This window comes from Martes martes (assembly GCF_963455335.1).
Source record: "Martes martes genome assembly, chromosome: 6".
Lineage (NCBI taxonomy): Eukaryota > Metazoa > Chordata > Mammalia > Carnivora > Mustelidae > Martes > Martes martes.
The window spans coordinates 102,522,800-102,548,065 of record NC_137893.1 but is presented as its reverse complement, the minus strand read 5'-3'; the positions used below and the strand labels follow the sequence as shown (position 1 = coordinate 102,548,065).

Below are 25,266 nucleotides of genomic sequence, written 5' to 3'. Positions count from 1 at the left end.
GAGTCACATGTACAAGAGTGATTCAATAATTCTATACATTACTCAATGTTCATTGTGATAAATATACTCTTTAATCCCCATCACCTATTTCACCCACCCACCCACTGCCCCCCTTCTCTCTGATAGCCATCAATTTGTTTTCTAGAGTTAAGACTCTGTTTCTTGGTTTGTCTTCCCTCCTCTTTTTTCTTTATCCACTCATCTATTGGTGGACACCTGGGCTGCTTTCCATAATTTGGCTGTTGTAAATAATGCTGCAATAAACATACGGGTGCATGCATCCCTTTGAATTAGTGCTTTTGTATTTTGTGGGCAAATACCTAGTAGTGCAATTCCTGGATTGTAGGGTAGCCCTATTTTTAATTTTTGAATGATTTCCATGTTGTTTTCCACACTGGCTGTGCTAGTTTTATTCCCACTAATAGTCCAAAAGGGTTCCTTTTTATTCACATCCTCGCCAGCACTTGTTTCTTGTGTTTTTGATGTTAGCCCTTCTAACAGGTGTGAGGTGGTATCTCATTAGTTTTGATTTGTATTTCCTTGATGATGAGTAATGTTGAGCTCTTTATCATGTGTCTGTTGGCTACCTGTGTGTCTTTTCAAAGAATGTCTGTTCATGTCTTCGGCCCACTTTTAATAGGATTATTTATTTTCTGGGTGTTGAGTTGTATCAGTTTTTTTTTGTTTTTTTTTGTTTTTTTTGGGGGGGTACTAATCTTTTATCAGATATACCATTTGCAAATATCACCTCCACTCAGTACGTTGCATTTTAGTTCTGTTAATTGTTTCCTTTGCTGTGCAGAAGCTTTTTATTTTTGATGTAGCCCTAATGATTTATTTTTTCTTTTATTTTCCTTGCCTCAGGAGACATATCTAGGAATATGTTACTATAGCTGATGTCAGAGAGATTACTGCCTGTGTTCTCTTCTGGCAGTTTTGTGGTTTCAGGTTTCATATTTAGGTCTTTAATCCATTTTGAATTTATTTTTGTGTATGGTCAAAGAAAGTGATTCAGTTTCATTCTTTTGCATGTGGCTGTCCAGTTGTCTTTTGTTACAGTCTTTGCTTTAAAGTCTATTTTGTCCAATATATGAATTGTTACTTTGGGTTTCTTTTGACATCCATCTGCATAATAAATGTATTTCCATCCTCTCACTTTCAGTCTGCAAGTGTCTTTCAGTCTGCAATGAATCTCTTATAGGAAGCATATAGATGGGTCTTGTTTTTTTTATCGACTGTGTCACCCTATGTTTTGATAGGAACAATTAGTCCATTTACATTCAAGGTAATTATTTATTTGTATTTATTGCCATTGTGTTACTTGTTTTGTGGTTACTTTTGCAGTTTTTTTTCCTGATTCTTTCTTCTCTTGCTCTCTTTCATGGTTTGTTGGCCTTTAGTGATATACTTGGATTCCTTTCTATTCTTTATCTATTTCAGTTTTTAATTTGTGGTTACCATATAACATCTTTTGCATATAGCAGTCTATATTAAGTTGACGATTGCTTACATCTGAACCTATTCTTTACTCCTTTCCTCCCACATTTTAGAAATATGGTTTCATATTTTTACATCCATTTGTGAATCCCTTAACTGATTTTTTTATAGATACACTTATTTTTACAACTTTTATGCTTCCAACTTTTTATGTTCTCACATATGGTCTTTCCTTTCCACTCAAAGAGGGCCCTGTAATATTTCTTGTGGGGCTGGTTTAGTGGTCATGAACTTTAATTTTTGTTTATCTGAGAAATTCATCAACTCTCCTTCTATTATGAATGATTGTCTTGCTGGATAGAATATTCTTGGCTGCAGATTTTTCCCTTTCAGAACTTTAAATATATCATGCCTTTACCTTCTGGCCTGCAAAGTTTCTGCTGAAAAATTCATTGAGAGCCTTAAGGGGGTTCCCTTTTACGTCCCTTGTTTTTCTCTTGCTGCTTAAAATTTTTTTTTTCTTTATCACTACTTTTTGCCCTTTTAATTATTGTATATCTTGGTGTGGATCCCCTTGGGTTGATTTTTGTGAAGGGATCTCTGTACCTCCTGGACCTAGATATGTGTTCCTGTTGATTCAGGGAGCTTTCAGCTATTATTTCTTCAAATAAATTTTCTGCCTTCATATCTCTCTCCTTCTCTTGGGATCCCTCTAATGCAAATATGATTACTTTTGATGGAGTCACTGCGTTCCCTAAATCTGTTCTCATCTTGCATATTTTTTCTTTCATTTGCTCAGATTATTTTCCATTCTCTGTTTTCCAGGTGATTAAATCATTCCTCTGCTTCCTCTAGCCCGTTACCCTCTAGCCTTTTTTGAAAGGCCAGTTTAGTGGTGATGAACTTCTTTAACCTTTGTCTGGGAAACACTTTATCTCTCCTTCAAGTCTGAAGAATAACCTTGTCAAGTACAGTATTCTTTGTTATAGGTTTTTTGTTTTGTTTTGGTTTCCTCTAAGCTGATTTAATATATTTTTGTCATACTCCTCTGGCTTGCAGAGATTCTGATCAAACATCAGCTAATAGTTTTATGGGGTTTCCCTTGTATATAACTAGTTGCTTCTCTCTTGATACTTTTGACAATTATTTAATGTTGTGGTGTAGACCTTCTTGGGTTTATCTTGTTTGAAACTTTTTGTGCTTCCTGGACCAGGATGTTTGTTTCCTGCCCCCAGGTTAGGGAAGTTTTCCGCAATTTTTTTTTCAAATAAGTTTTCAAATAACCTATTCTTACTTTTTGAAAAATTCTTTTTTCTTTTTAACTGTCAGTTTAGGTGATTTCCAGTACCCTGTCTTCCAGATTGCTAGTCCCTTGTGATAATCTGTTGATTCCTTCTAGTGTATTTTTCATTTCATTTATTGTATTCTTCAACTCTGATTGGTTTTTTATATTTTTTCTCTCTATCTCTGTAGAAGTTCTTAGTTTTTCTACTCTTCTCTCCAGTCTAGCGAGCATATTTATGATCATTACTTTAAACTCTTTATGAGACACATTGTTCATTTCTGTTTCATTTAGTTCCTTTTTTGAGCTTTTATCTTTTGGGGGGGGCATATTCCTCTGTCTCCCCTTTTGCTTGACTTTTTGTATTTCTATGAATTAGTTCGAACAGCTACTTCTCCTAAACTTAAAGGAATGGTCTTCTGTATGGTCATCCCATGTGTCGACTGTGTGCCTGGTGACATCAGCTGGATGACTGGAGCTGTGGCTAGCATGAGCTAGGGGTCTGAGGCAATTTGTGCTGGCCTATTCTGGTGGGGTGGCTGAAACTGAGGTATGCATGGTCAGTTCTGGGCTCTCTGCTCCTAAGGTACCCTGGTATGGCTACTGAAGCTGAAGTGGGTATCAGCTGGGAAGTCCTGGGCTGCTCTGTGCAGTAGGCGCTCTGGAAACTGAAGTGGGTGCAAGCTAGGGTGTTCTGGTACTCAGTACACAAGGTGTCCTGTTGGGGCAACTAAAACAAAGCCAGGTGTGCATTGGGGTGTCCTGGGGAACTTTGTACAGTGGATACCCTGCTATGGAGCCTAGAACTGAGGTAAGCTACTGACCAGGGGTATTCGGAAGGCTCTACATAGCAAGTGTCCTAGCAGGGTGGCTGGAGATGAAGCAGGTGTGAGCCAGGAAGTCCCACAGTGCTCTGTTCTAGGGGTGTTCTAGCAAACTGTCTGGAACTGACGTGGTTTGGACATGGAGGATTCTGGTGTGCTTTGTGCCTCTGTCATCTTGGTGCAATGGCAGGAGCTATAGTGAGTACCAAGCAGGGGTGTCCTGGTGTGCACCATGCTTGGGCCTTCTGGGTGGGATGGGCTGGGTTGGTATGGGCTAAAGGCCTGGGCCTCAGTGAGGGAGTAGACTGGCTAGGATGCCCAGACTTGTTCCCATCTGCACTACCAAGGTGGATGGGGCACATGAACTCTGGTCTTCATCAGTCCCTCCAACCCAAAGTTCCAGCAGTTCCCTTGCCATTTGGGAGGGTTCTAGGGCTCCTCCTTCTACAGTTTAGTTGCTCTTTTAAATTGTGGCTTTTTTCTTGTGCTCCAGGATGTCCGGGGCTTGTGTGGGCTAGAGGTCTGGGCTCACTGAAATGGCAAGCCGGCTACAGCATCCAGAACTCTGCTATCATCTTTGCTGTCAAGGAGGGAAGCATAAATCATGGTGCTTACCAGCCCATCTGATCTGAAGAGAGTTCCAGCAACTCCCCCAGTTTGGAGGATATTTTATATACTAGTTGCTCTTTCCAACTGGCTTTTTTCTTGTGCCCCAGGGTGGAAGAACCTGCTCCTGGTCCTTCAGTACTCTCTCTCCTCACTGCAGTTTGCATCAGGGATAGAGTTTTCTTGTTACTAAGTCTCTGTATTATCTTGTCATTCTCTGTATGGTCTATCTTTTGTTGTACAGAAGCTGTTCAGTCAGCCCTCAGTTCTTCAGGAGGAATTGGCTTTATACATAGGTGTAGATTTGGTGTATCCATGGAGGAGATGATTTTAGGGTCTTCCTATGTCATCTTAGACCAGAACTCACTTTGAATTCTTTCACCAGGTACATTGTTTATCGCCATTTAGGGTGTTTTTTGTTTTTTCTGATTTTGTGGTTCTCTTTTCTTTTCTTCCTTCCTTCCTTCCTTTTCTTTCAGCATATTCCTCAGTCTCATTTTTTTTACTTTCCCCATTGCTATGAATTAAGGGAAACTACCACCTCTCTGATTCTTGAAGGAGTGGTCCTGTATAGACTGCATGTTTGGTGGCTTTGATTGGCTGGCTGTAGCTGGGGGTGGTGCAGGCTTGGGCTCCTGAAGCACTCTGCGCCAGGGCTGCCTTGGCCTGAATAGCTGGAGCTGGATTAGGTATGGCCAGGTGGTCCTGGGGTGCTCTATACTGGTGCCACCCTAGCAGAATGGCTAGACCTAGGGCAGGTGTGGGCCAGGGCTTTATCCAAACTGGGGATGCTCTGGTGGGGTGGCTAGAGCTGAAGCCAGTACTGCCTAAGGGCATCCCAGCATGCTTTGCACCTGCGCCACCTTGGCAAGATGGCTGATGTGTAGTGGGCACAGCCCAGGGATGTCCTGATGTGTGCCACACTGGGGCAGCTTTGGTAGGATAGCTGGAGTTGGGGTGCTAGAGACCCAAGGCTCACTGAGGCAGCAGGTTAGCTAGTGTGCCAGGATGCTGCTCCTGTCTACACTATCAAAGTGGAAGCAAACATACACAGTGTTGCTCACCAGCACCTCTGATCCTGGAGACAATTTCTAGCAGTTCCCCTACTGCTTAGCAGATGCTCTAAGGTTAATAATGTAATTCCTTCACTTACAATCTAGTTGGTCTTTAAGTCACTGTGTTTTTTGCTGTGCCCCAGGCTGGGCGAATCTGCACCTGAGTCCTTAAGTGCTTTCCCCCCGACTACAGTTTGTAGCACTGAGAGTAGGGTTCCCATCATTACTGTGTCTCCAACTCTTCTACCTCATATGTGTGGCCCCTCTACCTTTTGTGGTGCAGAAGATGTAATCACACTTTAGTTTTTCAGGAAGAACTTCTGTATGTGTAGGTGGAGATTGGGTATGCCCTGGGTAGGAGGAGAAGTCAGGGTCTTCCTATACCACCCTCTTGGACACCTTCTCTCATGATCTGACTCCTGCAATTACATACAGATACACTATACACATTTTGATATTTATTAACAAAAATGCTCCAGAAAAGGATTGAGTAAAAATTACAGCAATAAGGTTTAAAATAAGAGTTATTTTTTGTTCTATTGTTTCTAGGGGAGTGTAACCAGTTTAGAAAGCTGTTTTATCTCCTACAACAGGACTTAGATCACACCACTCAATTGTTTGATTTCAAAAGAAATTTTTCCTTTTCTTTTTTGTCAAAGGAAAATATAGTGGAAGTCTTAGTTTTTACCCACAAGCCTCCTTTCCAGGGGATGAACTGGGGAGCAGTGGAAGAAGTAGACTAAGAGGTTAAAAAAGAAACAACCAAAATCTTGAAAGTAAGAAAGTAAAGTTAGTGAAGAAAAGGGTTCCTAACTGCCTAAGAATCATTCACTGAAGTAATCCTCTAGTCCTTCCATATCCATTTCCAGAGAGGAATTTAGAGAGGCCAGAGCAGATGACGCATCCTTGGCTTTCTGGACACCTGGTTTGGGTTGAGGAGTTTCTGGTTGGATGGATTCCTTCCTGATGTCTTTATTACCACTTAGAATCCGTTGGCTCTCAAAAAAGAATTGATTAGGATGGCTCAAAGAAAAGCCACAATCATCCACCTGTGTAAGAAAGCAAATGTATATCATATAAATACATAGCAAAGGTATAAATAAAAGGGCTTCATAAACCATTCTAGACATTGTTCAAAAACCTAGTAGTTGCCCCAAACCTAGAAGTCCTCGGTCGTAACTCTCAATTCACTGATTACATGATTTCATTCAGAAGGTGTGTCAACTACTACCTAAACATGAATGGGTCCAGCATTTGTATTTCCAGCCCGAACCTCTGCACTTAGTTTCAATTGCCCACCCAGCTCTACTTCATCTCTACCTTCTACTCAGCATCTTAGAGGGCTAAGCAAAATGCCTGCCTGCCTATCTGTCAATAAATACTTGTTGGGGGGTGGGGGGATGAGGGTGTAGTCTTTAAACATAGGGAGTGGATATAAACACACACTGTCTGGATATTGGTCCCTGATAGCACTCCTATTTTAGAGTATATGTATAAGTCTGGCATATGCAATCCCATTTAGTATCATATAAACAATGCACAAGCAACCTAATGTATTTTCTTCATTCTAATCTTTGGCTTTCCCTGCTCTTACTTTTTATAGAAAATCTTTTTCTTTTGTAATTTTCATTGGGGCTTAATGTAAACATGACCAGGTTTACAGCTTTAAGATATTTCTTTACTCAAATACTATCACTAAACTTTAAATTAAATTAAATTTGGAGTATCATTTCAAATTATCCATTACCCTGTACCTTTAATATACAATGAAACTTTGTAAGAGTATCTTTTTTTAAGATTTTATTTATTTATTTGACAGAGAGGGAGAAGCAGGCTTACTGAGCAGGGAGCCTTGATGTGGGGCTCAATCCCAGGACCCTGGGATCATGACCTGAGCTAAAGGCAGATGCTTAATGCCTGAGCTACCCAGGCACCCCTGTAAGGATGTTAATACTTCTTGTATTTAAAGATTTAACGAGTACCACTTTTCCCCTAACTTTGATTCCAAAATTTATTAATGGTGGAGAAAAATATATTCCTTAATACTAGCAAGCACTTACTGAATGCCTACTATGTGCCAGACATTATTCTAAGTGGCATAAAACACACGCCATACTCATTCACACACAGGTTTATCTATACAGTTAACTTCTATAAGAACCCTGTGAAGGGAGATTGTCAATATTCTTCCCGTTTAGAAAGAGGTTAAGTTAACTTGCCCCAGATCGCATACTGGCAGGGCTGGAGATGGGATATGAAAGAGCAGACCATGCTCATAACCAGTAGGCTCTGCTGTCATGTCCTTGTGCCAAGGTCAGTAATTTTATAATGCATTAAGTTCTTAAAATGTGTATGCCTTTTACTAACTCTTGGGGTATGACAGAAGAGCAAGATAGCTCCTGAAGTGTGAACCTCCTACACTAGTCCCTTTGTTCACATTCAACCAATGTGAAGGTGTGAAGATCAACTAAGTTGATTACATGTAAAATCTCTGTGCTCCCTGCCTTCTGCAGTTGACGCTGACAACAAAAAATACCATTTTACTTGAGTTATTTGTTGTGTTTTTGTTAGGGCATATTTTACTTTTTTACAAACTGAGAAGCCATTACACTTTCTTTGTTCATCTTCTATTTATTGACCTTTTTATGTCTCACTCTTTGTACTGAAGTGACTTGCATACAGTAGGTATCTAAATATTTGGTGAGTTGATCCCAGAACTAACCAATTTATACCAGTCATACATGCCACATATGAATTGAAGACTTACTGTGTAGAAGGCCACATTATGAGATAGCAGTTTTTCAGCACACACAAATCCATTTGACTAACTCTAAAGAAATTTCCAGCCTAATAAGTCATATACTTAAAAACCTCTATCAAGAATAAAAAAGTGATAAGGGTCACAGATATAGCCTTATTATCTCCACATTACAGAGAAATTCTGGCTGGGTTGATCAAGGAAGGCTTTGTGAGCAAGGGCTATATGAGTTGAATTTGAGAAGATGGAGAGAGTAAAAAGCTGAGATAATGAGGTCAAGGTTAATATAAGCAGCAGAACCACATGAGCAAGGTAAGAAGGAATGTTCCTGTAAAGCAAGTAGATCAGATGGCCTGGTGTAAAAGGCATATAAAAGGGAATAATAGGAAATGAGGTTGGAAAGATAGGCTGGGGCCAGGCCTCAGAGAGCCCTGAAAACCAGGGTAAGTAGTCTAGACCTAATTTTATAGACATCAGGGAGTCACTAAAATCCTTAAGAGTGAAGGTGATGTGATTAAAGCAATGTATAATCTTATGGTAGATTAAAATGGATTAGCAGGGGGTTAAAAGAGTTGTTGTTATGGTTCAGAATTAACCCTCTTAACAGGTGAACCAATAAACAAAGTGTTTTCTGGTAATACTTACTCTGATTCTCTTTATTTAGTTGTTGATACATGGTGGGCCAATAATTTTATAGTAACTTCAGTGTATAGCAGATTGATAGCATACAGACTAATACATTTTAAAAGTTATTACTCAGATCACTAAGAACAAATTTTTGTCTATTACTTTGCTGTCTAATTTTAAAATGTTTCCTGAATGTTTTATGATAAATCTATAATTTTTATTAACAATAGAGTCATTTGTGAACTTATTATATTCGATTTTTCACCCAATTCATTAAAAAGTGGGAGATCCAATATAAAGTTTGCATTTTACAAAATGTTTCATTTAAAGTTTATTGTAGAACACATTTCAGTCAGAAGGCTTTATGTTTTATAAATAGAGAACATTAGAGATTGGAAAGACCTTGAAGATCCTTTAAGTTGAACCTCCCACATGTACAAACTAGGAAAACAAAGCCTAAGGAGATTACATGATTTATGCAAAATCATAGAACTAGTAACTGGTTTTGTCTGAATTAAGGTCGTCTGATCACTTAGTTGCTCTGAGATCTGTTTTAAGAGGTTTTATGCAAAGTCAAATAAGCTTACAAACCATATAATATTTCTAAAGCTAAACTTGGCTATAAAAATTATAAAAAAACACGGGGCACCTGGGTGACTCAGTGGGCTAAAGCCTCTGCCTTCAGCTTGGGTCATGATCCCAGAGTTCTGGAATCGAGCCCCGCATTGGGCTCTCTGCTCAGCAGTGAGCCTGCTTCCCTTCCTCTCTCTCTGCCTGCCTCTCTGCCTACTTGTGATCTCTGTCTGTCAAGTAAATAAATAAAAATCTTAAAAAAAAAAGATTATAAAAAACATAGTAGCATTTTTTCATATAAAAAGAATCTAACACTTTGTGCTATAATTACACATTAGGGATTTTCTACATCTTGTATCAACTTGTTAAAATTCTCAATACATCTATCATCATAAAAGAGGACTCTCTAGATTGAAATGAATTCTTAGACTTCAACGTGGACAAAATGAAATATGATCATCTTTCTAAGCCTCAGTTTCCTCAGCAATGAAATGGAGGTTATAGTAATAACAGCTGCTACGTCCTAAGGTTACCTCAGGGAAAACCAAGGAAAAAGAAGTGTAAAAAGAAAGTTGTTGGTTCTGTGAAATCTAAGTTAACCCCTTTGCAAAGACTCAAGAAAGGCAAGTCACTTAAAAAGAAAAAAAGGGAAAAAGCATATTGTTTTCTATGTATCATTAGCTTCCTCTTCCATTTTAAAGAAGGATGAACTGGAAATTGGTGATGGTGTATTATGGGTATGGGTTGTTAAAAAAAAAAAGTTGAATTCCAACTCAGGTCATGATCTCAGGGTCGTGGGATTGAGCCCCACATCGGGCTCTCTGCTCAGCAGGGAGCCTTCTTCCCCCACCTCCTCTGTCTGCCTCTCTGCCTGCTTGTGATCTCTGTCAAATAAATAAATAAAATCTTTAAAAAATATATACTGTTTAAAAAATGTACATATTTTTTATTCCATTTTATTTTTTTATAAACATATAATGTATTTTTATCCCCAGGGGTACAGGTCTGTGAATCGCCAGGTTTACACACTTCACAGCACTCACCATAGCACATACCCTCCCCAGTGTCCATAACCCCACCCCCCTCTCCCCAGCAACCCTCGGTTTGTTTTGTGAGATTAAAAGTCACTTATGGTTTGTCTCCCTCCCGATCCCATCTTGTTTCATTTATTCTTCTCCTACCCCCCTAACCCCCCATGTTGCATCTCCAATTCCTCATATCAGGGAGATCATATGATAGTTGTCTTTCTCGGATTGACTTATTTCACTAAGCATGACACCCGAATGTTTATAGCAGCAATGTCTACAATAGCCAAATTATGGAAAGAACCTAGATGTCCATCAACAAATGAATGGATAGAGAAGATGTGGTATATATACACAATGGAATACTATGCAGCCATCAAAAGAAATGAAATCTTGCCATTTGCGATGACATGGATGGAACTAGAGGGTATTATGCTTAGCAAAATAAGTCAATCGGAGAAGGACAACTATCATATGATCTCCCTGATATGAGGAAGTGGAGATGCAACGTGGGGGGCTTGGGGGGTTGGAAAAGAATAAATGAAACAAGATGGGATCAGGAGGGAGACAAACCATAAGAGACTCTTAATCTCACAAAACAAACTGAGGGTGGCCGGGGGGAGGGGGGTATGGAGAGGGTGGTTGGGTTATGGACATTGGGGAGGGTATTTGCTATGGTGAGTGCTGTGAAGTGTGTAAACCTGGCAATTCACAGACCTGTACCCCTGGGGCTATTAATACATTATATGTTAATTTAAAAATAATTAATGCTCTTATTAACCAACTAGAACAGTGACAAGGGCCTTGAAATGAGGGCATGTACCATGTTTCTATGTGATGTTTGGCTTTTCAGCTGTCTCTCCTGGATCTGCAATTGCACTTTCTTAACTCATTGCTAATAAGCTCATTTTACTGAACTCACTGTCTAATTAAGCTGCTTGATAGAATGATGAAATTATGAAGAGTTTCCTTCTATATACTTGATTGTATTTTCTTCTAAGAGAGGTTCTTTGTTTTTGAATATTTTCTTTCACTCTTCTTTCTGGCTGAAGGAAGTTGCTATTCAGTTTTCCTTTCCTCTTGTTAAAAAAAAATAACTTTGATTTATGCTCCTCTCCACACTGCCCCCACAAACCCTAACAGAATGAAAATAGATTTTACTTCAAAATCAAATTAGAATAGGAAACCAAGTTACACCCATAGAAATCCCCCACTTTCACATAGGTCTGTTTAAACATCAGCATCTATTTCCTTTATTCCTTATTTTAAAAAAAGATAGGAACATTCTAGATATGGAAACACTGAGAATTTTCTGTTTCCATTTTTCTTAATTGGTTGCTATTGGTGATGTTTTCCTTGTGGTTGATGATTTTTTCATTGTGTTTCGTACATTGTGCTCACTACTGAGAGAAGGAAATTCTGTGATGCATTTTCAATTCTGCCATATTAGCTTAGAAGTCCCAAAGTACTGTAAAGGATATGAAATAAGACCAGTGTGGTTGGGAGTCCAGAGGAAGGAAATGGGGTGGAGAAGCCTTTATAGGCTACATTGTAAATTTTGGATTTCACCTTTAGAGCAATTGGGAAGCCCTTTTAAGGTTTGTTTTGTTTTGCTTTTAAAGCAGTTTACTGAAATAATCATATTCTTCTGTTTTAAAAATCACTCTAACAGCTATGTGGAGGGTAAAGAACTGGAATGGTGCACATGTTGTAGATGCTGGGAAATGAGTTAGGAAGCAACTACAGTGATCCAAGTGAGACATGATCATGGCTGCTAGCCCAGCAGTCTGACTGATATCCATAATAATGACCTTGAGTTATTATAAAAAAGCTGAATTTTATTATTATAAAAAAGCTGAATTGTATTTGCTATATCCTGTTTAAGATTGTAGGAAAATGTGATAGAATTTAGCAAGATTTCTGTAAAGATTTATATGGTGGGGGAAAACTTATGCTCAGCTATTTGGAAAATAAGTATCAAGAATGACTCAGTGCCTAAAAAGGTCTATTTCTAAAAAAAGATTTTCAATTAAAATTCAGAGATGAATCTACACAAGGCTTAGTATTTTCATTTACACAGGGAGTATACCAAAAAGAAAAAAAATAAAACACTGCTCTCTCAAAACACTGAGGAAAACGGATTTCAAGCAGGTCAGATTTTGACATCTACTAACTGAATCTCAAACATTTCCTTGGAATCAACACATTTTGCACACAATGACCTTCACACAAACATAGGTCTCATATTTCTGCCACAGCAAATGTAGATTTTGAAAGAATGGAAGCAATATTGTTTTACCTATGGGATGTCTGGGTTTTAATCAAGAGGTTTTGCAATGACAGCCTATAATGAGGCAGCTGGTATTACCAAAAAAGCCATATGGAACTATCATAGTGCTGCTGTAAATGGTATCAATTAACTGGTTCATTTTCAAAACTTTCATCAAAATGAGTTTGATCACAGAGTCCTCAGGAAAATAAACAGCTTTAACAAATTTTTTTAAGGGGGGGGCAGACAGGATGGCAGAAAACAGACAATAAAAATGGATTCTATTTTGAAATTAAATGAGAAAAAATAATAGATATTCACCACTAAAAACCTATAATGAGATATCTAGTGAATTCAAACAGCCTTTTTATTCCATCAATTTTTATGTGGCCTAGGTTATATGTGTTATATGTCTACATATTTAGACATACATCTTTTCAATTATCTTCATTAATCTAAGGCAAGTTTTAAAATTGGCCATAGTAGTAATACTCCTGGAGGAATGAGATACTACAAAAGCTGATCTGAGAACTAAAAAAAATTTGGGGGGGATTATGTCACAAACTCAACATTTCAATATATTTTTCACATCTTATTTTAAAAAAAGGAAGGAGGGGCACCTGGGTGGCTCAGTGGGTTAAAGCCGCTGCCTTCGGCTCAGGTCATGATCCCAGCGTCCTAGGATCGAGCCCCGCGTCGGGCTCTCTGCTCAGCAGGGAGCCTGCTTCCTCCCTTCTCTGCCTGCCTCTCTGCCTACTTGTGATCTGTCTGTCAAATAAATAAATAAAATCTTTAAAAAAAAAAAAAAAGGAAGGAGATTGAATAATAGACCTCAATTTGTAGAAGTTCAGAGGCCTCTTAATTAAAAGGGTCCACACATAATTAAGAACACATATGAAATTAAACCTCTCAAGCTGAGCAGGCAAATTAAGGAATACGGTCTTTAAGGAAAAGAGTCATGCAAAACCGGTGCTGAAAATACCAAACAAAGGGTGCTCACCTGGTGAGATTCCTATACTCATAAAACTAATGAGAATTTGTGCTTGTCTCCTATTTTATTGATGTCTACTTAGTCCTTCACATTTTGTGAAAACTAAGTTTTGAAATAACAGTAATATTTTCAACATGTGTACTAGAAAGAAGACAAGACCCACAGCAGACCGGGGGTGCTAGGTCCAGATCTCCCACTTACCAGCTATGGGACCTCAGGCAAATCATACAGAATTGCTAGGCTTTGGATTTGTTTTTAAATGTAAACCATGATGGTTGGATCATGAATCTAGACAGGTAAATGTCAGGCTCACAAGCTTTAAATTAGTTACCTGACAGTCTGGTTCAAAGCCAAGTCCATCCCTTATGAGCAGTAGGACCTTACACAGATTGCTCAGCTTCTCTAAACTTTATTTGTAAATGGGAATAAAAATAGTATCTAGCTGTAGTACTGCAGTGTGGATCAAAAGAGCTAATGTGGCCAAAGCAATTAGTGCTGGGCCAGGCATGTGTTAAAGGTTCAGAACCTGCTGGCAGAATGTTTCAGAACGTTGGCTGACAGTACTATATTCATGATTAGTAATATTAGAGGGTATATTTTTCCTATGAAACATTTCACGAAGTAAGAAATTCCACTATTATATAACCACAACAGAAAAACTATTTCATGAAAACCAGAAAAAACACAAATGAATAGCATGGTAGCTGATGGTGAATTCAATAAACACAACATCTTTTTGGAGAGGGTCGTGGATGGATCCCTTTGAAACCGAATAACAGACTTCAAAAAAATGCATATATACACTCATAGAAAAGAATGTCTCAAGAAGTGCATGGACTTTCAGGTCTATTCTTAGGTATCTGTCCTGAGTCAGGAAGCCATGATCAGGACCAGTGGTTGCCAACAAGGGGGTTCTGTGTTTTCAGCTGACTTGTACAGGGTCTTCATACTTGTCAATGTGAAGGCCCCTAACGGAACCTGAACTCATCAGCACACAACAGTTCCTCCCGTACTCTCCTATTAATCACAGCCACTTGTACTTTTTTGGGTTATCTGCCTAACTTTGAGTTTGTGACCCTTGCTTTACACCTTTCAGAACCTGCTAGTAGGACTCATATAGGCAAACCGTGTCCTACTGTGTTTCCCAGGTATTGGTTTTGTTTTTTGTGTTTTGTTTTGTTTTGTTTTTTTTAAATGAAGGTCCATGGCAGCCCTGCAACTGAGCCAGCTATAGGCACCATTTTTCCAACAGCTCTAGCTCACTTCATGTCTGTGTCGCATTTTGGTAATTCTCCCAATATTTCAAACTTAATGATTATTTTTGTTATGGGGACTTTGATATTACTGCTGTAGTCGTGCTGGGGCACCAGAAACCATGCCCATACAAGATGTCAAACTTAAGTGATAAATGTTGTATGTGGTCTGACTCCTCTCCTCACTGGCCATTCCCCCACTCTCCCCATTTCCTCTAGTCTCCCTATTCCCTGAGACACAGTAATACTCAAATTAGGCCAATTAATAACCCCAGAACAGCTTCCCAGTGTCAAGTGAAAGGAAGAGCTGCTCATCTGTCATTTTAAATCAAAGCTAGAAATGATTAAGCATAGTGAGGAAGCCGTCTTGAAAACTGAGAGAGGCCAAAAGCTAGGCCTCTTGTGCCAAACAGCCAAGTTGTGGATGCAAAGGAAAATTTCTTGAAGGAAATGAAAACTGCTGTTCCAGAAAACACACAAATGAATGATAAGAAAGCAAAACAGCCTTATTGCTGATATGAGACGTTTTCCTGGTCAGGACAAAAGGTCACACCAGCCACATCCCTGAAGCCAAAGCTAATCCAGAGCAAAGCTCTAGCTCTTCAGTTCTCTGAAGGCTGAGACAGGTGAGGAAGCTAGAGAAGAGTCTGAAGCTGGCAGAGGTTGGTTCGCGAGGTTTAAGGAAAGAAGCCATCTCCGTAACATGAAAGTACAAGGTGAAGGTACACGAAAGTACAAGGTGAAGCAGCAGGTGCCGATGGAGAAGCTGCAGCAGGTTACCCAGAGGCTCTAGCTGAGAGACTTCCTGAAGGTGCTGCACTAAACATCACATTTTCAGTGTGGATGAAACAGCCTTGTAGCGAAGAAGATGTCATTGTAGGACTTTCATAGCTAGAGAGGAGAAAGTGCTAGGCTTCAAAGCTTCCAAGGACAGGCTGACTCTCTTGTTAGGGGCTAATGAAGCTGATGGCTTGAAGTTGAAGCCAGTGTTGTTTATCATTTTGAAAATCCTAAGAATAATCCTTGAGAATTATGCTAAATCTACTTTGCCTGTGCTCTATAAATGGAAAAACAAAGCTTGGATGACAGCTCATCTGTTTACAACATGGTTGACTGAAGGTCTAAGCCCACTATTGACATCTACTGCTCAGAAAAAAAAAATTCCTTTCAAAATATTAACTGCTCACTGGGGGAACCTCAGTCCCCCAGCTGGCTCAGTCAGTAGAACATGCAACTCTTGATTTAGGGGTCATGAGTTCAAGCCCCACGTTGGGAATAGATTACTCAAAAAAAAAAAAAAAAAAAAAAAAAAGATACATGTATACACACACACACACACACATTTTACTTCTCACTGACAAGGTGTCTGGCCACCCAAGAGCTCTGATGGAGATATACAGGATTAATGTTGCTTTCATATCTGCTAACACAGCATCCATTCTGTAGCCCATGGATCAAGGAATCATTTTGACTTTCAAGTTTTATTATTTAAGAAATACATTTTGTAAGGCTACAGCTGCCATACACAATGATTCCTCTGACAGAACTGAGCAAAGTAAGTTAAAAACCTTCTGGAGGGGCACCTGGGTGGCCCAGTCAGTTAAGCCTCTGCCTTTAGCTCTGGCCATGATTCCAGGGTCCTGGGATCAAACCCCACGATAGGCAACCTGCTCAGTGCAGAACCTGCTTCTCCCTCTCCCTCCACCTATGCTCTCTCTCCTTTGCTCTATCAAGTAAATAAATAAAATCTTTAAAAAAGAAAAAAAAAAAAACCCTTCTGGAAAGGATTCACCATTCTAGATCCCATTAAGAACAGCTGTGATTCATGAGAAGAGGTCAAAATACCTACATTAATAGGAGTTTGGGAAAAGATGATTCCAGCGCTCATCAATGACCTTACGGGGCTCAAACTTTAGTGGAGAGAGTAAATGCAGATGCAGAAACAGCAAGAGGACTAGAATTAGAAGTGGAGCCTATAGATGTGCCTGAGTTGCTGCAAGGTCATGGTAAACTTCAACAAATGAGGAGTTGCTTCTTATGGATGAGCACAGAAAGCAATTTCTTGAAATGATAACAAATGGTTTAGAACACGACAAAAACTTAGTTGAGGAAGCAGTGAAAAGGTTTGAGAGGACTGACTCCAATTTTGAAAGAACTTCTACTGTAGGTACAATGCTATCAAACAGCATCACATGCTACAGAGAAATCATGCATGAAAGGAAGAGTCAGTCGACGTGGTAAACATCTTATTTTTCAAAATTGCCACAGCTCCCCCAACCTTCAGCAACCAGCACCCTGATCAGTCAGCGGCCATCAACCTGGAGGGAGGACCCTCTACCAGAAAAAGACTGACTTGCTGAACACTCACATGATGGTGAGCATTTTTTAACAATAAAGTATTTTGGGGGGTGCCTGGGTGGCTCAGTGGGTTAAAGCCTCTGCCTTCGGCTCAGGTCATGATCCCAGGGTCCTGGGATCGAGCCCCGCATCGGACTCTCTTCTCAATGGGGAGTCTGCTTTCTCCTCTCTCTCTTTGCCTGTCTCTCTGCCTACTTGTGATCTGTCAAATAAATAAATTTTTAAAAATCTTTTTAAAAAAAGTATTTTTTAATTAAGGTATGTACATTTTCTAGACATAATGCTATTGCACACTTAATAGACTACAGTATAATGGAAGCATAACTGTTACGTGCACTGAGAAACCCCAAAATGCATTCAACTCACTTTACTGGGATGATCTGGAACCCAACCCGCAACATCTCCAAGGTGCAGCTGTACTACAGAAGCATGTCAAAAGAGGCTCACAAGAGAAAAACCAAATACATTTCCCTGATTCCCTTGCAGTTAGGGGTCCTACATGCAAACCAATGTTCTGCAGTTCAGGTAAACAGGAGATTTGGGAAGCAAAATGAATATGCAGGGGGCAGCCACAAGTAAAACAATCAGATTTTCTATAAGAAAGATGGCAAAAGCCTCTGGTTTTTCTAGGCACCTGGGGCAACTATTCTAGATCTATTCCAAGAGTTGCTAATTAAGGCCTCAATCTGGCCCACGATCTGTTTTTGTAAATAAAGTTCTACTGGAACACAGCGATGCTCGTTCATTTATATATTGTCTATGGCTGCTTTTGACTACAACAGCAGAGATGAGCAGTTTTGACAGAGACCATATGGACAATAAACTCTTCAATTCTTACAATCTGGCACTTTCCTGAGAAAGTTTACTGACCCTTGGTCTCATCCTTAGATGTGAAGTGGTGGGTGGCAGCTGCAGTAAACGTTTTCTCACTGAGTAGCTTCTCCTGGTTACAATGTTTCTGATTCTGGAGTATCCTAGTTTTAATTCTCTGGTCTTTCTATAAATTTTATAAGCTACCTAATACCATGTAATAAATCCCCTGCTGGTGAAAATAGCTGGAGTGGTTTCTATGCTACAACTAAAATCCCTGAATGAAACATGGAGTAACAAAAACAAAAACAAAAAAACAAAGAATTAGGACATAAAGTTTAAAAATGGACTTACGTTATGTATCATCTCGAAGTACTTCTGACAAGCCACTTGGTAATGTGTCCCTTTTACTAAATCCAAGATCTAAAATGCATGGGAAAAAGAGAAAGCAAAATTAAAAACGAAGTCTCTAAACAACTCTAGTTTGTGGTTGTGGGCGTTTTCATAATCTATATTCCAGAAAGGAAATGCATTCAATCACGGGGCATGTTGTACTTCTGCAGCCCAGACACTGTGATAATTCTGACATTACACAGTCGCTGTTTAGGTCAGCATTAAACCACAGATGACAAGAGATAGTCAGTGATCTTTCTGACCTACCAACTGTGAATTTCAATAACTTTACCTTGACAACAAGATGAAAATAGATCCCAGTATTATGACTTTGACAATTATTGTCAGAACATCATACTGCAACATCCCTTCCAAAATTATAGATATAAATTTAGTAATCTAAATGATTGGTGCATGAAGCAATCAAGTATACTATTTAGATTTTCATTTTCCACATTACCAGTTTCTACAGATACAACCTAAAATACAGCTGTGTACCCATCAGGAAAATTTAATGTAAGCCCTTTGGAAAGTATCTTTGGAGAGGGAAGGCTTTTACCTTCAATCAGATTTGTTCTTTTTTTGAAATGAAGTTATTTCTAGTAAAGCTCAGCAGAATATGAGAGTGAATAGTCTATTCTGAACACCTATTAGGAACATCATCCTATCTTTTGTAAATACAATTTGTTTTCCAATTCTACTTCATGTAATCTCTTTGGAGCGGGACAAACTCCCATTCTTATCAGCCAAGTGCAATGCCAGTGAAATTTGTAAAGTTTCATCACCCTCCTACCCCACCAAATAAATAAAATGTATATTTGGCCTGTTTATCAAACACAGTAAAATGCTGGAATTAAGAGATAGCCTAAAATGAAGGGAAATAGAATTTTGGAGAAATATTCATTTCTATCCTTTTTCAAAGGGCTGACCTTCCTGTGACAACAAGAAATGTACATGAAGCCTCAAATTCCTGCTATCCCCATTATTGAATATAGCTGACATGTTTTGACAGATACACAAAATTATTACAGTTATGGAGTAGGCATCATACAATCCTGAAAGAATGTGCTTAAAAGAACTGTTTTTCTCTGATTGTCTTATAGATTACATTTCTGAACTTCAGGTCACCTTTTATTAAATCCTATATGAAAGATCTATATTAATGCCAACCAATCACCACTATCCAGGATCCTGCCTATTTGACCTGTTTGTTTTTCTTGAATTATTAGAGCAGAAATGAAAAATAAACCCATTTAAAATGAATAGCTATAAATTTTTAAAAATGAAGAAAGCCACAAAGTTTTCAAAGTAATTCTACACATTGATATTCAAATTGTGTTGAGATAAACTTGCAATTGATTATTTGCAAACATCAATGATACCATGAAAGAATATCTGTGAATTTCAATTTTGGAGAAGCAAAGACTTCAACCTTTAGTGGTTTAAATGTTACTATAAATGACCTGAACAGAAAATGAATTCACAGAAATAAACAAAAAGCTCAATTGTGTGGTACATAATAAAGCTCTTTTATCTAAAAAAAAAAAAAATCCAACATCATATTCTATGCATACACATATTCTTGAGAGAGATATATTTAAATATATATGAATTTATACACATATATTTAAATATGTTCCTTGCAAAGTAAATAGGTAACATTATATACATACATTATAATATACAGGTTTGGGAAACATGGCATAAAGTCAATACTTATAAGAAATGTATTAAAAATATCTAGTTGGGGGTGACTGGCTGGCTCAGTCAGTAGAGCATGCCACTCTTGATCTCAGGGTCATGAGTTCAAGCCCCATGCTGGGCATGGAGCCTACTTAAAATAAATAAATATTTAAAAATAAAAATATCTAGTTGGGTGACAAACACATTTATAAAAAGTTATTAAGGAAAACTGACATATAGGCCACAGAATGTAAGAAAAGCTTATGTATTTTGAAATTTTAGGTTCCATCAAAATTAAATTTAGATTAATCACAGATCAATCAATCCCTCCTGCTCTACTCCCAGGGAAGGCTCTTCCTTAACCAAAATCATTTAATTTTCCTTTTCCTTTTTGCTTTATCTTTCTAGGATGAGTTTTTATTTAGAAATTTCTTGCGAATCCATAAATAAATCATTCAACCATCATCTATCCTTAAATAACATTACTGATTATGTTACAGCATACTTGAGGTAAATAAAAGTTTCTGCATATATGTAATGGTATAATGGGGGAAAAAATAAGACAACAGAGTGCTTTTCATTGGCTGGAAAAGCTACTCAAAGACAGAGTTAGGCCTAAGGAAAGGATCTAGGGAAGGAAGAAGAAAACCAAGTAACAGAGATGTGGGGACAATAAATGAATAAGAAAAATCCAAGGGAAAGATTGCTTTGAGGAGATTAGGTATTACTTGGCAGGTATTACCCTCATTTCAGAGATGAAGAAATTATCCTCTTAAATAGGGGTGTTTATCTAGTGAGTGCCATTTACTGTGAGAAGAATTTTAAAATCCTATGCAATTTATTATTTTGTTTTCCTTAAGAGGAATATATGGACCGTAACTCAAAAATCCAATAACTAATAAACATATGTATTTGAATTTCACATTATGATCTAGATTACACAGATACAAGAAGAGAAAAAAAAAGAAGAGAAAGATCTTGCAGACCAATGAATGAAGTCTGGCTTTTTCGCTAAGTAAAATGGAGTGCTACTGCAATGTAGCACAGGAGTGATATGACCTAACATTGCTAATGTAACAGGATTATTCTGCCTCCCCTATGCTGGGAACAAACTAGAGGGAGTAGGGATATAAACAGAGTTCTTTACAAGAATCAAGTCAACAGATGATGCTGGCTTAGGGCAGGGTGATAAGAGTATGGTTAGAAATGGTCATACTGCCCACTTATTGGCTGTAACTGTTTTTGAAAAACAGCTGTTCTACACAAAAATGCTTAACAGGAACCTATTCCCTGATGTTTTAGAGTAATTCATTACCTGTCACTCAACCCCTCCCCTCTCCAACTGATTTCTTAAATAAATCTAAGTAGCTTAAAACCTCAGTAAAATGCAGTATGTAAACAACAAACTATCATGTAAAATAAGTGTAGAATGTCAAAAATACCACTTAATAGTCATTAAACAGAATGAGTAACAAACTGATGCTTCTTATGCAATAGCCTGTGAGTAGGACACCTGAAGTCTCTCAGTGTCAGCAGCCCCTTAGATGCACACCCACTCTGAGGACTTCAAAATACTCAGCAAGTGATTCTGATGTTCCACCATATATACATGAAGTGCAACTTGGGACTTTTTCTGCACCTAGTTTTCTTAAGTTTTTCTGATATTATCCTCACAAGCAATGCTATACTAAGACAGTCTTAGGTATGGGGGCGCCTGGGTGGCTCAGTGGGTTAAAGCTGCTGCCTTCGGCTCGGGTCATGATCCCAGCGTCCTGGGATAGAGCCCCGCATCGGGCTCTCTGCTCAGCAGGGAGCCTGCTTCCTCCCTTCTCTCTCTGCCTGCCTCTCTGCCTACTTGTGATCTGTCTGTCAAATAAACAAAATCTTTAAAAAAAAAAAAAAAAAGATAGTCTTAGGTATGTTGAGGATGGTGCTGGTATCATTTGTCGATAGGCTGGATAACTCCCAGGCAGGAAAATACAAAGCTAAAAATCAAGAGAAAAAAGAATTGAGGTATCAGCAATGCACCAAAGTTTGTGAAATAGAGGAAAAATAGAAACTTGGCAAAGAAACACCAAAACCAAGAAAGATACCTGAGGTAGAAAAGAATTAGGGATCAGGCGCTAAATTCTCACAATATGTTTTTTATATCCTCGAAAGACTACTTTTCCAAAGGTGGATGGACCACTTGTGTGTTAATGGACAGATGGTGAAAGTGCTCCCTGCTAAGTCACTAAGACTGAACAGAGACAGTTAAGCAGCGACGGTTCATACACAGGATGACTCTGCTACTAACCCATCCTTATTCTGTGAAACTCAGTTTCTTAGCAACGGTTGGGTTCATTTAGAATTTAAATTTTGTGTGTAGTCATAATTCAAGTTATCTTTGTTAAGAAAGTTTTAACAGAGGAGCGCATGTCCGAGGCCAGTGGACATATATGCTTGACTTGTAGCCAGACAACTGCGAACATGAGAAAGATTTAGGGTTTAATCAAAAGTGGTGTGCTTTTCTTTGAAACCAAAATTTTTCTTTGCTGTTTTCAAGAACGAATAGTAGCTGCGGTAGTATTTTGTAATGTGTCAAACTGTGAACTTATCTACCTAAATTTGCCCTTGTTTGCTTATTAAAAATATGCTTTGGGGAGGGGGAGACCATGGGGAGTTAGTTCATGAGGTGCTTGTTTATATATTTTTTGTGTTGGAATCTTATTTAATATGACATTAACAAATTTTAAAGATTTTACTTATTTGAGAGAGAGAAGTAAAAGAAAGAAAAGGGAGGAAGACAGAGAGAGAGAGCTGGGGGGAGAAGCAGAGGGAAGGGACAAGCAGACTCCACATTGAACACAGAGCCCAACGCAGGGCTGGATCTCGTGACCCTGAGATCATGACCTGAGCCAAAATCAAGAGTTGGATGCTCAACTGACTGAGTCACCTAGATGCCCTGACATTAAAATTTTTTAAAGAAAATAAAATTCTGTAGGAAAGTCAAAATGAAGATGTAGTTAGGCAACAGTACTTTTTGACAGCATTCATCTTGCCAGATAGCATCTGAAGGGTCAAGCCTCCATCCTTCTAAATTGGCCTTTGCTCTTCCTAAAGGGATGGCTCCCCAAGGCTGGAGCTGAGCAGGCAGGGACTGACCAGAGAGAAAGTCAGAAGTAAAACAGGGGAAGGAAACGCATCAAGAGGGAGAAATGTAAGAAGACAAAAAGAAACAAACAGGAAAAGGAAAGGGCCAGGTAGAAGGAAAGCGTAGAAAGCCAGAGGGGTGAAGTTAAATGAAATGGAGTCCACAGCTTACTAGTTACGTGGTCTGTAAATATCAAAGTGTAATCCACAGCTCTCAAAAGAGGTTTCATATGCCAGTCTGGAAGACCAGAGCACACCACAATTTCCTCTGATATGAGCCAAAGTAAGTGTCCATTCTGATGCCTAGGTTAGAAGTCTTTCTAATTCTGCTTCAGAAAAATATAACCAAACAATTTGAATAATCATATAAATTAAGGCTTATTTGAAAATACAAAATTACTTAAAGAGAAAATTACTATGAAGACTTAAGACTGCTGCTCAAACAGCAATTTGATTTTTTTTTATTTTTAATGCCAATATTTCCAGACTGAAGTACAAAATGTCAAACATAACAATCCATTTATTGTTCTACTATAATTCATCAGTAATCAAAAAGCTAAGAAAAAATTAAGAGGAGTAGTGATATCAAATTATTATATTTTGGTAACTAATATTCTTTACTTTGCTCTCTCTATATTTGAATTATTTTTTATCAGCTAACTAAAGTCCACCATGAAGAATATTAGACCTTTTTTTTTTTTAAGCAATATACTTTGTCATCGTTACAAGAAAACATCACATCTGTATTTGCTAAGTTAGGTGAAAGCATTAATTACACTTTATCTACTACTTCATCCTCAAGGCAAATAACTATTTCAGTTTTGAATTTTAGTAAAGCGATTAACCAAGATACCCCTGCAGTAGAGGAAGAAGGAGCAAATTAGCTGATATTTTTATTTGATTGGCAATAGATCATAGCAAGTTGACAACTATGATATACAAAATACTGATGGGAAATCTATACTCACACACACATATTAGGCAGAAATATAGATGACATTTTAGAACTTTGTGTCTCACTTCCTTCTCTCTTCCTAATGTTCTCCACTATACCCTGCCATCTGCAGCTTCCTCTGTGCCTTTTGCTCAGTGCCTGCCAACGAGGTCCAGATGATTCTCTGGCAGCAGCATGCAGCCACCTGCCTGTCCTTGGCTTCAGCGAGTGGAGAGCTGTACGGCTAGGTGTGCTGCACTCACCAATTAGATATGCACTTAATCTGTCTCTAATTCAAGGTCATATTCTGTTTTATTTAAAAGTGATAATGACCTTGTTTCTTCCTAAAAAGCTCAACCTTTCAAAAGTCAGCAGGCTGGTATTTTTCCACTTCATTTCTAACCGTCCTTTATTTCAAAGGTGAAAGAGAAAACATGGCAGAGAGGCAGAGTCTGGAACACTTTTGAACATATTACTTTGCTCCTGTTTCTCACACACTCAGCATAGCTTAGCAAGCTGCCACCTTACAACTTTGCTGTGACCTTCAGTTACTGGCAGATCAGGGGCAAGTTTCCCTCTGAAGATGTACTTTCATTCGTTTAAAACATTACACGCCAAGAATTTTTCTGACTCACTCTTCATTTTCTATCAACACAGTTATCTGACTGAATCAATTCTACCTCCAAATGTCTCTAAAAACACACTTTTTCCTCCTCATTGTTCAGGCCCTAATCATTCTCTTTTTTATTGCAAAGCTTCTTGACTTATCTTTTCTTCACTCTTCCAAAAAAGACAGTTTCCAAACTGCCACCATAGTAACTTCTCTAAAATCAAATCTAATCCTGGCATGGCCAGCTCCCAGCTGAAAATGGCTCACATGGTCCGAAATGCCTTGTACATCAAGCCCCTAATTGCCCTCACTGGGCCCCTCTCATGCCCTGCCTGGCCACTGGGGTCCTTATATTTTAGTTCAGGTTCTCCCACAGTGTATTCTTTGGAATTTTAGCTCGCAAAATCCTACTGACTCAGAAGGTTTTCTTGTCTAATCCCTTTTTTAGTTTGATTCAATCTAGGATTATCTGAGTTTCTTTAAAGCAGGGCTTATCAGGGTGGCATTTCTCAAATTATCTGTCTCCAGGACCTGTTCCCATACCTCTCCTAGGATTAGGGTTTCTCAAAACACACCCAAAAACCTTTCCACACATACTTCCCCTAAGTCTTATCCTAGTTCCTCGTCTTGTTTAGTCTCCTCTGAT

At 38.6% G+C, this 25,266-nt stretch overlaps 1 protein-coding gene across 1 annotated transcript in view; it reads right to left on the bottom strand.

Annotated features, from left to right (window-relative positions):
- Positions 1 to 4,580: 4,580 nt before the first annotated feature.
- The window catches only part of PRIM2 (DNA primase subunit 2), a 328,016-nt gene continuing 307,330 nt past the window's right edge, over positions 4,581 to 25,266 (bottom strand). Inside the window, exons 13-14 of the mRNA XM_080805924.1 lie at positions 18,223 to 18,291; positions 4,581 to 6,253 (exon numbers count right to left, since the gene is read on the bottom strand). Coding sequence (XP_080662050.1) covers positions 6,029 to 6,253; positions 18,223 to 18,291 — 294 coding nt within the window. The 3' untranslated portion in view covers positions 4,581 to 6,028. The remainder of the gene's footprint in view (positions 6,254 to 18,222; positions 18,292 to 25,266) is intronic.